The sequence below is a fragment of the Argiope bruennichi genome, chromosome 8 (genome assembly GCF_947563725.1).
Source record: "Argiope bruennichi chromosome 8, qqArgBrue1.1, whole genome shotgun sequence".
NCBI lineage: Eukaryota > Metazoa > Arthropoda > Arachnida > Araneae > Araneidae > Argiope > Argiope bruennichi.
In genome coordinates this window covers 21,916,063-21,933,038 of record NC_079158.1, presented here as the reverse complement: position 1 = coordinate 21,933,038, position 16,976 = coordinate 21,916,063, and the positions used below count along the sequence as shown (strand labels likewise).

The 16,976-nt window shown below is 30.0% G+C and overlaps 1 protein-coding gene across 2 annotated transcripts in view; it reads right to left on the bottom strand.

Annotated features, from left to right (window-relative positions):
* LOC129980857 (endothelin-converting enzyme homolog) overlaps positions 1-16,976 on the bottom strand; it is a 145,352-nt gene that overhangs the window by 103,464 nt on the left and 24,912 nt on the right. For both annotated transcript variants that reach the window (XM_056091286.1, XM_056091285.1), the window contains exon 3: positions 2,841-2,868. In XM_056091286.1, coding sequence (XP_055947261.1) covers positions 2,841-2,864 — 24 coding nt within the window. In that variant the 5' untranslated portion in view covers positions 2,865-2,868. The remainder of the gene's footprint in view (positions 1-2,840; positions 2,869-16,976) is intronic.

The window sequence follows — 16,976 nt, the reverse complement described above, 5'->3', positions numbered from 1 at the left end:
CAATAATACAATCTGTTGTTTTCAAAATTCAGTAAAACTTCACACAACAATTAAAATTGTATCATTAAAATGACAATTTCTTAAATTTGAAAGAATGCAAAATTCATTTTTAAAGAGCAATATTTTCGAAAAATATCATTGAAAAACGGCAAATTTTAGTTTTTAATTAATTAAAATACTGATAAAAATGTCAAAAAATATCGCTTTGAAGTGCGCAGTCTCATCCTCCAAAGTATAAATGTGCTGATTTTGGTAGCTATAAACCAAACGGTCTGGCCTGCAGAGCACCAACACACGCACACACACACTAGAAATGATTGAAGTATAAATTCAATCAAACAAATGATTGAAAAGTAACTAGTATTTATAAAATTACCTGATTCTAAATTAACTGCATATTGAATTTTTTTTCGTTTCATTTAAAGGGTTTTATCAAATTATTGAAATTTCATCGAGAACAGCAGAATCGGTTTGAATAACACCACATTTCTTTACATTGCATTTTCAGATTTCTAAAAAATCATTCGTTTTTCACAAATTAACCTTAATATAACAATGAATAAATAAATACGTAAGAAAAATATAATATACTTTCATGATTTTAATAAACATATTATAAAAGTTCCCACATGGTGTAAATAATTATTCATTATTATGTGTTCAAAATAAGATTTCTCTTTAATGTTTCGACGAAGAATATGACAAAATCCCTCTTTCTAGAAAAGATTCTTTCTTCAAAAGTGCTCTTTTTCTACAAGAAATAAAATTCCTGAATACTATTCTAAAATAAGATTAAAGTTTGAGCGAAACGTATTCTAGCAACTTGGAATTCGTTAACGAATGAACCAGAAATATAGCTGGAGAGAATTTAAACCCTATATTACATGATTTTATTTATTTTTCATCAAAAGTTTTACATTTATTTAAATTATGGTAAGAAATGTAGGTAGGATTTTTTAAAACAAATTTTACCTTCATTTTATATTTTGATTAAAATAATTTCATTGTCCTTAATTGTTTAAGGAAATTTTTTTTAATAAAAACTTTTTTTTAAGTCAAAAGTTTAGAAATTTGGTAATTTTTACTAAGCAATATAAAAATTCTTTAAGATGAAGTGGAAAAATTAAAATTTGGTTTATAAATGTTTTAATCATATATGACTTTTTTTTCAAATTTATTTTATTTGAAAAAAAGCATTCTAAGTGAAAAATGCATTATTCTAAGCTAACTGGGAAAAATAAACTGAAATAAGTAAAAATGTTTTTAATCAATCATTCAAACCAGTGTAGTGATATCCCAAACATTTTCTTGCATACTCTCTAATAAAAGTGTTACCACAGAGAACACCTTGCATGATACGGGCATACAATAGTTACGAAATATTAACTTCTGGCGCGAATTTAGCATTTCTACTGAATCTATCGTGCCATTCCTGGCGAGTTTTTTGGCGGTTAATCTCTGGTATGCGTTTAATAGTACCCGAAAATAGAATTCGGATTTTAGAAACATTTTTCCTTACCGATTTAAACAAAATTTGGCACAAAAATACGCATGTAGACATAAAATCCCATACCAAATGTGATATATTTAAGTCATAGCGTTTTTGAGTCATTGCGTTTATATGTTTCTGAAAGTACAGACCGACAGATGATCAACCCCTTGTTAGATTTCACTAAAAATTTGTTACCTGTCTAGACTGAACATGTTAAATCTGTACACCGAATCTTATTTATCTAGCTCTCTTCATTTTGTAGTTATAGTGCAAACTTATACTCGAACAGTCGGACAGACAGACTTCCTCTGAATAGAATTTGCGCAAAATTTCATAGAAATCTAAAATTGATATAAAGATCCTATACCAAACTTCATCTGTCTAACTTACAACGTTTTAGAGTTATCTTTGTCCCAGACAGGCGGACATTTTTCAAAAATGTGTTTTCCCTATCTCAGGGAGGTGTAATACATGGAGATTCGTCAAAATCTCGAATTCGAATTTTTGGAAGATTAATATATTTTCTCTTTACTTCGTATACCAGAAAGTAAAAAAGTTCTTTCAACTAATTGAACGGAATTCAAAAGTGCTAATATTGCAATTATGGATCTTCGTAAAATACAATAGATTCTAATATGCGCCTCTATTTAAATTGAATTCGTGACATATGAAGAAAACGTTGTAACTCATTTTTATACAGCGCTCAAAATTATGACCATTTCTCACTATTTTTTACTTGTCTAAAAAATCAAATGCATACACTTAGTTGTTGTTAATATAAATCTAAGACTGACTTATAATATTCGCAGTTATAAACATGTTCACGCTTGCATATATTCGTCCGATAATGTATATCCCATTTCACGTCATATATCTTAATACGCGAAACGAGTCTGCCACTTTTCCGTCCGCTGAACCGGAATTTAGACTAAAATTAGAAGCAATTGTAATTCAAAACAAATTCAGGTAAAAGCCTTACCGATGTCCAAACTACTGGAAGTGGTTCCATCATCAGGTTGTAAATGGATATCCCTGTTCTTAACGAATAAGAAAAAGAAGACCCCTATCGGAGCTATATATATCTAGGCCGTCGTATTGATCCGTTTTCTTTTCTTTTTTTTGCCACTAAGTGGTAATGCGTGCCTCGAAGAGCACTCTGCCCGAATCGCGTGCACCCTGTCATTAATATTTGAGTATCCTGAATGGGGCTATCCTTTTGTCTAATTACTGTTGCTTTCTTGTTTTTAGTTGGTTGGGTTTTTTTTTATTTGTTTACATGAAAAAATTAACAGGTGCTATAAGAATACAATCGGAAACACAGGACGAAAAATAATATGAGATTACTTACAGGCTGGAGCTGAATGCCGTTCATTGTCCTGAAAGAAAAAGAAACAAAATATATAAATTGTAAAAATGTATTGAATCATAAAATAAACATATCATACAAATGCATGCAGTTTATTAAATATTCGTTTGAGTCAATTCATTTATAACATTTTTCAATTACATTTAATGTGATGGGCATGATGGCATTATGTAAAACAGTGGGAGTGGTCTCACCCAAACTTTCTCGCACGTTTTTTGATAATGTTGAATTCGTGTTTTAGAAGCGTTTTTCCCAACTGATTCAAACCAAAATCGGTTTGAATCAGTGAAAACCCCCAATTACAATCGTAGCCACAAAATCCCACACCAAATTTGATATATTTAAGTCACTGCGTTTTTGAGTTGTCACATTTACATTCTTCGGAAAGTACAGACGGACAGACGACCAACTCCTTGCTGAATATGATTCAAAATTCGATAAGCATCTGCACAGACACAGTCCCGGATAAACAGAATCCCTCTGAATGAAGTTCCTCAAAATTTGATAAAAATCTACAAATTTGGTATAAAGACCGCATACCAAAATTCACCTATCTTGCTCAAAGTGTTTTTGAGTTATCTATGTCACAGACGGACATTTTCCAAAAATGTGTTTTTCGGATTCAAGGAAGTTTAAAATGTGGAGATTTGTCAAAATTTAGAGTTTAAATTTTTTGACGCTTTCAATACTTTTTATTTACTTCGCATACGAGAAAGTAAAAAATTAAGTGATGATAGTACGAAAAATTCATCTATGATAGCTCATTAACAAAAATAATAAAGCTACTAGCAAATATATGTAAAACTTTCCGCACATTTAACATCTAACATGAAAAAAAAAAATAACAAAGACATTTTACACGTATTTACATTTTATATATAATATTTATGTCAGAATCTAATCCTCTTGAAATTTTTGTTTATAAATTTTTTTGAAATGAATATTAATATTATCCATTTTAATGATTCTTGAAAAAGGCTACATATGCCAGACTGGCCTAATGAAAAAGGCTGCCCGTGTGTAAATAAAAGATTTTACAAATTTAATCGAATTTTACTTTGAAGAGTCTCTGGCTTTAAAACGCCGCAATTTTCTTGAAATATTTGGCGCAGATTTATTACTATCCATAGCAAACGAAATTTTCATTGAAATTTCTTCTGATTATTTGGAAAAGCATGATTGAACGGATGGTAAGAGGTTAATTCATAACCTGCCAACAACTTTTCTAGCGCAATTAACTGAGCAATGCCTACGCATTCAAAATAGCTCGTGGCATTACAGGGAATAAGTACAAGGAAATTGCAAATACCTATTGTCACGGTATAAATTTTTTTCTAATATAAGATTTGAAACAAACCGAGTTTGAACGTAAACTGAATTTGCGTTAAAACATATTGTTTAACTATAATTCAGTTCACTTAAAACAAAACAAAAAAATTTCCCATCCATTAATACCTTATTCTTAACTGTAGATTTTGCATCAGTATAAAATATAAGGTAAAAAGCAGCTAGATTCTCTTTTTTCAGCTGTCTAAACCAGCAAGAGTCCTCTCTCCTCATTTCCATCCACTTCCTCATGTACGGCGCGTTTTGTGCTTAGCTTAGTCTTATGGTGTACAGAATCGATCATGCATTTTTGATCGAATTTTCAGAAAACTTAGGCATTTATAAAAATCTTGATGTGGAATTTCTGACGATTACAGTAATTTCTTTTGAGATTTTGTATATGAGATAATGAAAATAGAAATATATTATTATTCTTAATGACTACCATCATTTTAATAAAAATTGTCTCGCTGGTCTGGTATATATATTACATGGATGGAGGACTATAGTTTGGCATGAGTTAAATCTGCCTTAGATAATCACTTGTCTTCATACAAGTTTGACCTGAAATTCTGAAGGTGAATCAGATGTCAACCTGATCATCTACCTGACAATGATTCGAATTTACAGAATCTGTTTCAAATTAACCTTCGTATAATTAAAAAAAAAACAGAAATTAATATAAAAAATACAAAGGTTTACATGTTTGATAATTTTTTTTTTAAATGCCGAATCTCAATTCCACTCAAATTTCAAACATTTTCTTCTAATCGCAAACTTTCTGAATGATTAAATAGAAATAATAAAACGTGAAAAAATTAAAATTAAAGTTTTCTTTCTAAATAAAAATTATTAACCACAAAACTGAAACCAACAAAAAATTGTGAAAAAGATGAGAATAAATATTTATTTTTTAAAGTCGTTGATTAACACCAATTTATATACTTATTGCAGCTGCCCAATAAAACTGTAGATGACTAGCCATTACTATAATTGGTGGACTCTACGTAATCAATCACAAATGTCCTCAGGGGTGGTCGGATACCTCCCGAGTGCGGTTAGCTGAATTTAAATTATTAGTGCACATGCGCTCAATTTATTTAATACTCGAACTCGAAGTACCGAATAATTTAATTTGCTCAATTATTCAATATATAAATATCGAATATAGATTATGCAGGCTCTTTAATTTTTTAATTCTTTATTTATTATGAATATAACACGAATTAAATAGAAGAAAATAGATTGTCGTAGGTCAGAAAAATGGATTGTTATATTTGGATCAAATTTTTCTTATAGTAGTCCAATAAAATTTTAAAGACGAATTTTTTTTGAAAAAAAGATTTTTAATTTGTTGAAAAGTAAAATCTTGTGAAAACAAAATCGTGGTTAATGCTCTTTTTTAAATATGGGATTGATTTAATTTTTCTAGTTATTACATTTCTTTTTTATTTTTCCCCTCTTTATGATATTTAAGGATTATTGACAACTAAATGAATAAATAAAAGATACTTAAAAGTAAATAAATAAATCTTAAGTACCTTTTGCCATATTAAAAAAATCTCTAAAAGACTCGTATGTATAAAGGCTTTCATCTTCGTGATTTTATTATTTAATACGAATGTCTATATTAGCTATTATTTTTATTTATTATAATTTTTTGTCTTTTAAAGCAATGCAGCAGCTAGAACAATCCACAAAGATCCAGCAAAACAAAACAATTACATTCATGCAAAAAAATTGGAATTTTAATTTTCAAATCAAAATCTTTATTAATAATAAAAAATAAGAGTTCAGATAAATAAAAAATTAATAATATAAAATTTTCATTATTTTAATTAAAAAATAAAAATTGCATATAAAATTATAGTTTTAAAAAAATGCGAAAAAAGCCAAGAATTTCTCTGATAAGAACTTAGTAAAAAGTTTAATCAAAATAAAAAGAAATTCTTCGTTGAAATATAAAATATTGCGAACAAACAAAACACTCGTATTCCAAACATTAGTGTAAAAAAATAAAAATAAATAAATCTATTTAAAAACGCGAAGATTTACAAAATTATTGTAAGAGAAAAATAATATGTACAAATATATATTCATAAATTTAAGAAACAATTACATATGAGAAAGTTATTAATCTAATAATCCTGCTATAGATAAATAAGAGTGCAATATTTTATCAATAAATAAACAAAGCGATAGTTGAAAAAGTTTTAGTAAAAAATTTAAACCTAAACCTCTAAATTATTATTTTTTATCATTTATACTAGTTATTAATTTCTGTTACATTAGAAGTCTCTGCATTATGGTTTAAAATTTCTGTAAATTATTTTTAATTTTTACTGAATATTCAATTATTTCAATGCATAAATAAATTCTGGATACAAAAAAAGATAAAATAATTTCATTTTGTATTTGATACTTAAACTTTTCCTTCACCTTTCTTATTTATTCCATTTATTATTCCCCTTTCCGTGCATAACTTTCCGTGTCAAATACGAGCTTTTCAGAATTATTATGCAGAAGAAATCACTGTTATCATCATCCAGACATTTGTCTTCGAGTTACGACAATTACGATTAAATCTACAATTTTAAAAGCATGTTGTATGTTAACACGTGCATGGCCGCGGCTCATAAACTATTTTCAACAAGAACTTGTGAAAGCACGAGATCCTCTTTTAAAAAGAAACATGCAAATGATAAAAGAAAGAGATTTAAAGAAATAATTCTTTGTAATGATTCTAAACTTGGAATATCTTTTCTATTATATCATTAAGTAATTAAGATTTCAATTCTCTCAAGGACCTAATCAATCTATGTTCTAATCATTGTCAATAATAGGGATTTCCTTGACACATGTCGATTCAGAAAAGAATATCTTAAAGATATACATTTGTTCTCAACGGAACAAAAGAGCGAAAGTTCGCGAAATTTTTCCCTCAGTTCTTTTACTGAGAGTTATCGATTCAGGAAAGGAAATCTAATGTATCTTTGGAAAGAATGGTGTGGACGTTAGGAATTTTTATCCCTGTTCTTGGATCTTGAGACTCTAGTAGTCATCAACATTTAGAGCGCGTGTTAGAAGCAACTTCATAAAAAGATGTGAATATATATATATATATATATATATCCACATCAAGAAAAACTAACAGGTAACTAAAACTTGGCAGAACCAAATAATTTTTACTCTCTCGTATACGTAGTATAGAGAAAGAATAAAAATTGTCAAAAAATTGGAACTCCAGATTTTGACTAATCTCCACGTTTTAGACCTCACTGAGTTCAAAAAACACATTTTTGGAAAATGTTTGTACGTGACAAAGATAAGTCAAAAACACTTTGAGCTAGATGGTTGAAATTTCGTATACGGTCTTTACCCCAAATTTGCAAATTTCTGTCAAATTTTGTGTAAATTCTGCTCAGAAGTCCGTTTGTCCGGCTATTCGATTATCAGTTAACACGGTAATGACAAAACAAAGAGAGCAAGATAGATAGATAAATTCGATGCACAGAGTGAACATCTATAATGTAGACACCTATCGAATTTTGAGCCAAATCCAATAAGGGGTAGATCGCCTGTCTGTCTGCCCTTTTGGAAACAAGTAAACGCGATAATTTAAAAACGCAATGACTTATAAGTATATCAAATTTGATATGAGATTTTACGGTCACAACTGGAGTTTCGAGTAAAAAAAAAAGTTTTTTCAATTTATTAAAAAAAACGAGTTTAAAACAAAAATTCTATTTTTGGATGCTATTAACTCAAGCCAGGATGAATCGCCAGATAACTCGCAAAGATGACACGATGCCATGTAAGGCGTTTTCTGGCATGACAGGTTTATGAGAGAGTATGCGAGAAAGTTTTGGGAAGACAACTTCCGCTGGTTCATATGTCGATGCGATTCACTTATTAAATAATTACTAATGTCCGAGTTGAACTTTATTTTATATTATGACTGAACTGTCGCGATTCATATTACAACTAGAATTATATGCTCATATTGCCTTTTTCTTTTCAATAAGAAAATAAAAGAATAAAGGAACAGAAAAGTCACATGCAGAAGCCAGATTGACAAGTTTAATCCTCAAACTAGGTCTCATCGAGTAATGCATGTCATTTTGCTATGGCAACAATTCAAAACAGCAGACTTTACGTTACAAACCTTACGTTACGCGTAAAATCACATGCGTGAGTTAAATGTCAACGGAAGATATACACATTAAGAAGAAACATATGCCATCTTCCACATAAGCAACAGAGAAATAAGACATATGTTCAAGAAAATGATGCATCAATGCAAGATAGGAAATGAAACTAAAGATACTTCGATTATTTTTAAATAGCATATATTAAATGAGCATCATCTGAATGATTATCATATTTGCACGGGAAAAAAACATTCGAACTTTTTGTGAATCGATTCAATGGCATTATTTCCTCGTAAGAAAATAAAATTCAATAGATCATTTACTGTCATTGCGTGTGTCATTATAAGATAAATCCGATGGAAATGATTTTAAATAATGTTTTTTATTTACCGGTTAGGAGAACATCTGGTTGTAGGAAATGATACTTTTTATTGTTTTCAGTGAAAAGTCAACAACTTATGTTCGAGTTCTTATAAAAGGTCATGAAACTGATCGCTAAAAGAAGTTTACATTTTTATTGCAGTCTATTTATAACTCAAAAAACCAATTGTTATGAAATGAAAATGTCCATAGAAACACTTTTTAAAAACTTACTTCTATTGCTTTAACTTACTTCTTCTGAAAAAAAAAACTTTTTAAAATTTTATTTTGTATTTTTTTATTAATTTATTTGTAATTCCTCTCTTTAAAAAAAAAAATAAGAAAACTTGTAATCCATTTTTCTCAATCTACTACTAGATGGCGTCACTCCAATTGAATAGAAATATATTTAAATTAATGGATTAACTGATGATTAAATTTTAAAAATATCGTAATCGTGAACACAAGCTTGAAGTTGAAAATTTTGTATATCAGGGATTCAGGTGAAATGTATTAGAGAGTGTCCAAGATAGAGAAATCTGAGCAATCCAAAGCTGATATGTGGATACAAGGAAATGTGGTTTTAGCGAGTATACGAGAAACAGTTGGGGAGACTACTCAAACTGTTTTTTTAAACTGCCAACTTTACTGTTTATATAAAAGGAATAAGTAAGCATGCCTTTCTAAACAACAACATATATATATATATATATATATATATATATATATATATATATATATATATATATATATATATATATATATATATATATATGCGAAAAATTTGTTTTAAGATTCTCCCAGATTTATGGTAGTAAAAATTATTTCCTACTTTTTAAAAATCTTTTATATAAGATTTTTATGAGCACGTTATTTAAAAGCTCTTCTCTATCATTTTGATTTTCTGCTCTTTAAGATATTTCATTGTTAATTATTTTGATTTCTATGAAATCCTGCAATAATTATGTTTCAAAATTCTTGCCCAAGTAACGTTCTTTAGATGAAATTATCTAATTAAATTCAACTGATTAATTGATAACTTCATTCCAAATTATTTAATTTTTTGGTTGTGATCGAGAACACGCAATTGTAAAAGAATTCATAGCTGAAGTATATCAGAAAGCAAAAAATCGATTGGAAAAGTACATCCTTAAAAGCCTCAAAGAAGCTCGTATAAAGAAAAATTTGTTATAAAATATGTGCAAAATCCCTAATTACAAACAAACCATAATAAGACGGATAATGTCTTTGAAATATACTAATCATTTCTTAATAAATTACAAAAGACTGGGAAAGAAAAACCCAAGCTAATTTATTAAGTGAAATGAAAATAAAAAGCTAATCATTAAGAATTGTTGAAGTGTCACTCAGTATTTCAAAAGAAAAGTCTTTACTAAAAATAATCTAAATACAAGTGAAGTATTAAAAAATGAACAGAAACCATTTCACAGAAAAAATTCTTCCTTCGTGTTATTCACTAGCGACAATGCAAACAAATGAGAAAAGAAAGAATTTTCCATAAAATCCTGTGAAAAAAACCCATTTCTTAGAAAGCTTTTCCATAAAAAGGGTTTTCTGAGAAGAAAAAAACAGCATAGGTAACTAAGAATATTCTGCTTTCACTTCAAAATCCATTGTAGTAATTAAAGGGATTTTAATTTCCAGTTTTAATATCTTTAACGAAGAAATAATTTCTTTCCAAGTTTTATATTTTAGGTAACATTCATTGCAATGCTGTTATTTTTGTGTGATTATTTGAAAATTCATGTCATCGACTCTTAGATTCAGCTTTTAATTAGTTATAATTGGTATAAGAAAAAAATTGGAAAATGAATTTTTACTGATTATACCATTTGTTTCTTTTAATTTATTGCCCATCAAAGCTTGCATACTTCCCTTACTAATTAAACAGTTATTATTCTTGTTATGAAAATGTGCTGATTTTGACCAAGATGCTTGTTTTTTATCAAGGATGCTTTCTAATTTTCTGCGGTTAATCCGCATATTGTTGTTTTTAATTTTTCCTAGACCAATGGTAAATTCACATTCCTAAAAGCGAAGATGTTAATAATAAGTTAATTCTTTTTATGCAAAATATTTTCGTTACAAACATATTATTCATTATTATATTAGTCACTATATTTCAAGATAAGTAATGGAATTGTTCTCTTTGCAACTGTCTCACATACTCTCTAATAAGGGTGTTATCACCCCCCCCCCCCCACGTTTTTATAAAAATAATATGGACCTTAGGAAAGCTATGAACTCCACGAGTGCTCTGACATTTATTTCTATAATCCCACACATGAGCCTTTTGTGCTTCTTGGTATTGCGAAGAAGGCCAAGTATACACTTTCTATGCCTTTTTATTTTTTTATTTAATCCAAAACTCGGTGCAGAACTGCAATTTCAGCAACAAGATGACATACCAAATTTCACTTATCTAAGTCATTGCATTTTTGAGTTATCGCGTTTGCATACATGTGAATATTCAGATCGACAAACGGTAAACCTTTTGATAAATTTGGCTCAAAATTTAATACGAATCTAAATTCCAAATGTTAAAATTTTATTTATCTAATTCTTCTCGCTTATTGTCTTCACGTGTGGGTTAATAGAAAAACTTTCTGTGTAAGGATATTATTCAAAGTTTGGTGTTTAGACAACTTAGCCTTAATTTAAATTTCTCCCGTCTAATTGAAAGATCTCTCTTATTCACAGATAGATAAATGTTAACCCAAAAATGTATTTTTCGGACTCAAGGGAGCTTGAAAGATATAGAATCCACAAAATCTCGAGTTTCTATTTTTTGATGATGGTTATACTTTCTCTTTTTATATTTCTTATGCGAAAAAATAATACAAAGAAAGAAACTGCATATGATTGAAAAAGTAATCATCTATTTTTCAGAGATAGGCAAATTTTTTGGAATGACTACAAGACAAAGGAAAAAATAAAATAAAACAGTCACTTGAATTTATCTTCCCGAAACTTTCTTACATATTCTCTACTAAAAATCTTATCTCCCGCACTGCGGATCTTGAGCAAAGTTTTGATCGCCATGAGTGCTCAGATTTTCATTTTCAGAGTCCCTCATGTGACAGTTGAATGCAAGATTGTAGGATAAACAAAACCAGTACTTGTGTATTATTAATAAAATGCTTTTGACAAACAATAGTTAAGAAGAAAACTATTAGCTTGGCGATTAATCGCTGGGATGCGGTTATTATATAAACACCAGAACACCGAAGGGGCATTTTGGATAAATTTGTTCAAACAAATGGAACAAAATTTGATTTATTACTATAAATATAGTCACAAAATCATGTATCAGATTTCATACATTTAAATCATTGTGTCCTTGAATTGTCACGTTTACATGCTTCTGAAAATACAGATCGGTCAACCCTTTGACAGATGTCATTCAAAATTTGATAAAGATCGATACTTTAGATGCTAAAAGTCTGAACTAAATGTCATTTACTTTAACTTTTGAGTTTTTAAATTATCATTTTTATGTAAATACAAAAAAAAGGACTAGCAATTGATTAATCCTTGATGAATTTAGTTCAAAATTTGATATATATCTACATTTTAAGTATTAAATCTGCGCACCAAATGTTATTCATATAGATTGCTTCATTTTGTAGTTATCTCGTTCATTTATATTCGGACAGCAGGACAAAAGATAGCCTCTGCATAAATTTAGTTCAAAATTTGATAAAAATCCACAAATTCTGGTGAAAAGACCATATACAATATTTCATTCCTCTAGCTCAAAGCGATTTTGAGCTATCAGATTTACAGACATATATGTGAATAAACAAATATATTTCCATAAAAATGTGCTTTTCAGACTCGGGGTGGGGGGTGGGGGTTCTGAAACATAGAAATTCGTCCAGGTCTGAAGTTCGAATTTTTTAGGCAATTATAATATTTTCTCCGTATATACTTTTTATAAGAGAAAGTAAAAATGAGTGGTTTTCTTTCTAGAACTTTTATTAGATATATAATCTTAAAGATATTACTTATAAAATGGAATGGAAAGTGCTAATGCCTCTGAGTTATTAAATCATATGTATTCAGAATTTTATTGTAGAACTTTACATTAAGGAAATCTAAATAAAAATGGATAAATATTTTTTTGCGATAACAATTTTAATGTATTCATTTTTGTATCTTTTTCTTTATCAAATTAATTCAGTCATTTCTTTAATTTAAATCATTTATTCATTATAATTTTTAATTGATATATAAACAGATGAGCAGTAAGGAAGCATTTCATTCTAAGTAGTTATATGGTATAAGAAAAATGACCATGATTCAATACAGTTGAGAATATTTGTTACGTTTGTCTCATTCTTATGAATTTATGATTATTGATCGTATTCTAACGTTGAATAAAAACACAATTATTCGAAGATGTATTTCAAAGAAGTATAAAACGCAAGCTTTATGTAAATGCTTTATTAACACATCTTGTGCATGTTTTTCATCATTTCCGAATTTTTTTAATGATGTGATGAAGGCCTTCTGATAAATAAATACTTTTTCGTATAGCATGAATAAGAAAATACTGGCATAGACAAGAAATTCGATATCGATATCTTAAACGAATATCGAATTTCCTGAAAACGAGAAACCTAGTTTCTGCTTTTTCGTATATAAAGAAAAAGGATGGTAAACTCTTCTTTATCTGCAGTCTTGCGAGGCCAAGTTTCTGTTTAAAAAATATACAGTTACAAATAAAAAAGAAGATTTTAACGCATAACACAAAAAAGAGCCCTTTTTTTTATATAAAAAGTAAACCAGCAACCTTGCAAGCATAGAATCCTACCGTTTATTAAGCCATAATTGCATAGGTAGGTTCCCCCAATATAGATTAAAAAATTTTGGAAAACATTTTAGCCTTGGTTTGTTCTCTTTTTCGGCCATGCTCTGATTATTCAGGATTGTCAAGCCATCCAATTCTGCGGTTAATCGCAATTTTATTATAATGTAATCCCCTAAAAATTGACCTCGAAACAAATTTTTGACAAATTCAAAAGTTTGACCTTGTGAACCTCCACATTATATACATCTAGGGAATGGGGGGGGGAGGAATCCTTTTTAGAAATCATTTCTAAGTTGATTCACTGGTCTATCTATGAATATGATAGCTCAAAAAAAGAATGAGCTACAAGAATGGAATTTGGGACAAATGGAGATTACAAAAAATCTGACCTTATACAAGGTGCGGCAGAAAACCCGGACAAACAAATTTTAACATAACTTGATTAAAAATTAATAAATTAACAAAATATAATAAATAATAATAAAAGTAGACTTTTACTGATAAATAAATTTAATTGGTTTCAAAGTGGCCGGTTTTTTTGCAATGGTGCAGAGGCGCAAAACGCTTATTGAAATTTTCAATAATGGGCCACAAGTCTTCTTCCTTTAATCTATCCCATTCCAGCAGAAGCCATTTCTTTAGAGAGTCCAAACTTTTATGTCATTTAGTGTAAGCCCTAGACTCCAAAATGGATCATACACTTTAATCATGGGATTGATATCGGCCAGTATTGTGCCCATTCTTCAGATGATATCACGTCCAGAAAATGTTCCTTCCACCACTCTTCTGTCTTTTTAGCCTTGTGAGCTGATGCAGAGTCTTGTTGAAATTCCCAATTTACACTGCCGAAGTGCGCTTTTGGCCCACGGAAATATAACAGCTTTTAGAATGTCTCACTGGTACACATTTTGAATTATTTTAGATCCCTCATCCCTTTCGCAAATTCCGCTTCAGACCATGACCAACTTCGAATTTTTGCCATGTTCACCAATTGCTGAAGTGCTTGGTGCGTCTACAGACCAATCCTATAGTTCTAAGTGTTTCGAACTGTTGGACGGTAAAGTGCTTCTCATTAACGAAAAGGAATCTCTCTCAGTTCTGACATGTGGACCGTTTCAAAAGTTTTCGGCGCCTTTAGAGCAGCACGAGTTTGTTTTCTTCAGTGAGAAGCTGAACTTTCTGGACCTTGTAAGGCTTCAATCGAAGCTCTCATTTTGCCAATCGTTGCTCTGATCAGTCCCTTATTTCCAGTTCACGAGCGATCTTTCTCATGGGAACCTTCGAATTTCATTGAACTCGCTTTTTGATAACCTACGACTACTGAAAGTGTTCACCATACGTTTTAGTTCACTTCCTGGACTTTGACCATCATTGCCAAGCTCTTTGAAACGATAGATTGCATCAGACACTGTTTGCCGAGGCACATTAAGCAAACGAACGACTTCATACTGTTCGTTTTACATGTTTAAAATAGCATATCTTTTGCTTGGCATTGTAAAAAGGCCAAAAATCACAACATAAATTAAAAGACACATTATAAAATATGTTATAATTGAAGTGGAAAACAAAGAGAAATGAACAAAATTTAAAAAGAAATTAACTTCTATTCTATGATATAATAACTTTGTCCGAGTTTTTGTGGAGCACACTGTACAAAGATCTGAGATGTATATAAAATTTTGATCGAAATCCATTTAAGGAAAGTCTGTCCTGTGTGCAACAGTGGTGGATTTAGATACGTATCGACTATAGATAGCACACATTATGAGACCCCCTCCTTTAATCAGACAATTCATTTAGTTCGACACGTCAACATATTTTTAACATTCTAATTTTTTATTTCGAGTTAATCTCTCTTTTTTTACTTTATTAATTTTGGAAGTATGTGTTTATTTTTACTCAGCCGTTATGAATGCAGATTATATTCAGTATTATTGAAGTACATGTTCAGTTTTAAAAATCTATCTTTTATATAAAAAAATTGTGTAAACATTGTGTTTCATTCGCTTTGTGATTGGTAGATAGAGAGTCACTGGACCTATGACATTTGAGGTTTGTTTCACCAGTATTGTTTGAAATATTTAAAGAAAATTATTATTATGATGAAGCAAGTATTTATATTGCACTTGTTGATGAAATGATAATAAAAGAGGAAAAGCGAAATTTTAATTATCCCCAAACTAACAGCAAATGAGTTCAAGAACAATATTATTTCATTTAGACATACGTTGTGCCAAAGCTAATGAACAGCTTTCCGGTTTGTTTTTCTTTCTCGAGTAACGGAAAGATAAGCAAACTGCCGCCTTCGTTTAGTAATTGTCTAAATACCTAAGCAATACATGTTCTACCCTGCATTGTTTCTTTAAACAATAACGGGACATCCAATGATATCAGATGAAGAAAAAAATATGAAGAAAGGTCGAGCAAGAGTCAGTTAATTTGAAAAGAAAAACTGATCATGTAGCTGCTACGTTGGCGGCAAAACGTCAAAAATTGAATCTCTATTTAGATATTGGAGATATGAGCAAGGGATGTTCTCATTATGTGGCTTTGAGTCCTGAATCGGAAGTAGGCCAATCAGCAAATGTATGTTGTCATCATGGAAAGATTAAACTTCCAAAGTTGAACGAATATGCAGTGGGCGTTAAAAACTTGCTAACTGGAACTAACAAACATCAAGTATAGTATAAGACAGCATCGGGGTCGTCGAGTGAAGCCGTTTCCTAGTTTACTAATAAATAAATGAACGTAATTAAACATATCGGGACTTGACATATATATTTGATAAAGTGTTAATATTGTTCTGATGTTTGACCATTCATAGAATTCATATATTTTTAAACATTCATTTGACTACTAGAAAAATAAAGATTTTAAATCGACCTACTAGCGGCCCTCTCTTAGCATAGCGGTCCTAGCCAGGTGCCTATTTTGTCTTGTTGAGAATCCGCCATAGGTGTGCGAAAGAGCGCGATAATTCACAAATGCCTCAAGATACATATATGGAATTTTATAATGTTTTATCAGAGTTGTGATCAATATATTGTAAATAAATATAAAGTATGTAACCTAATACATCTACGTGTATAAGATTATCATAATACTAATATGTTTTAATCTCTGATTACTCGCATTCTACACCCAGTCTGCTTCTCTTACAGCTTTTTCGAGATGCATCATGAACTATTCTGTATCCTAATTCTTCATGAACAATATTCCATCAAAAATGTCCAGCTATTCCTTTATTTCCGTCAATGTTGTCGGACAGTTCTCTCATATGGCTTTGGTGATGGCATATACAGATTCACAGTTTAAAGAAAGACTCTGGTCTCACAGATCTGGCTTTATCGACCACAGTCTTTCTTCGGCCTTTAAACATTTTACACAATCTCCGCAGGCTAGTGCGGTTAGCAAAATCTTCTGTGTAAATGCCCAACATTTCCGAAT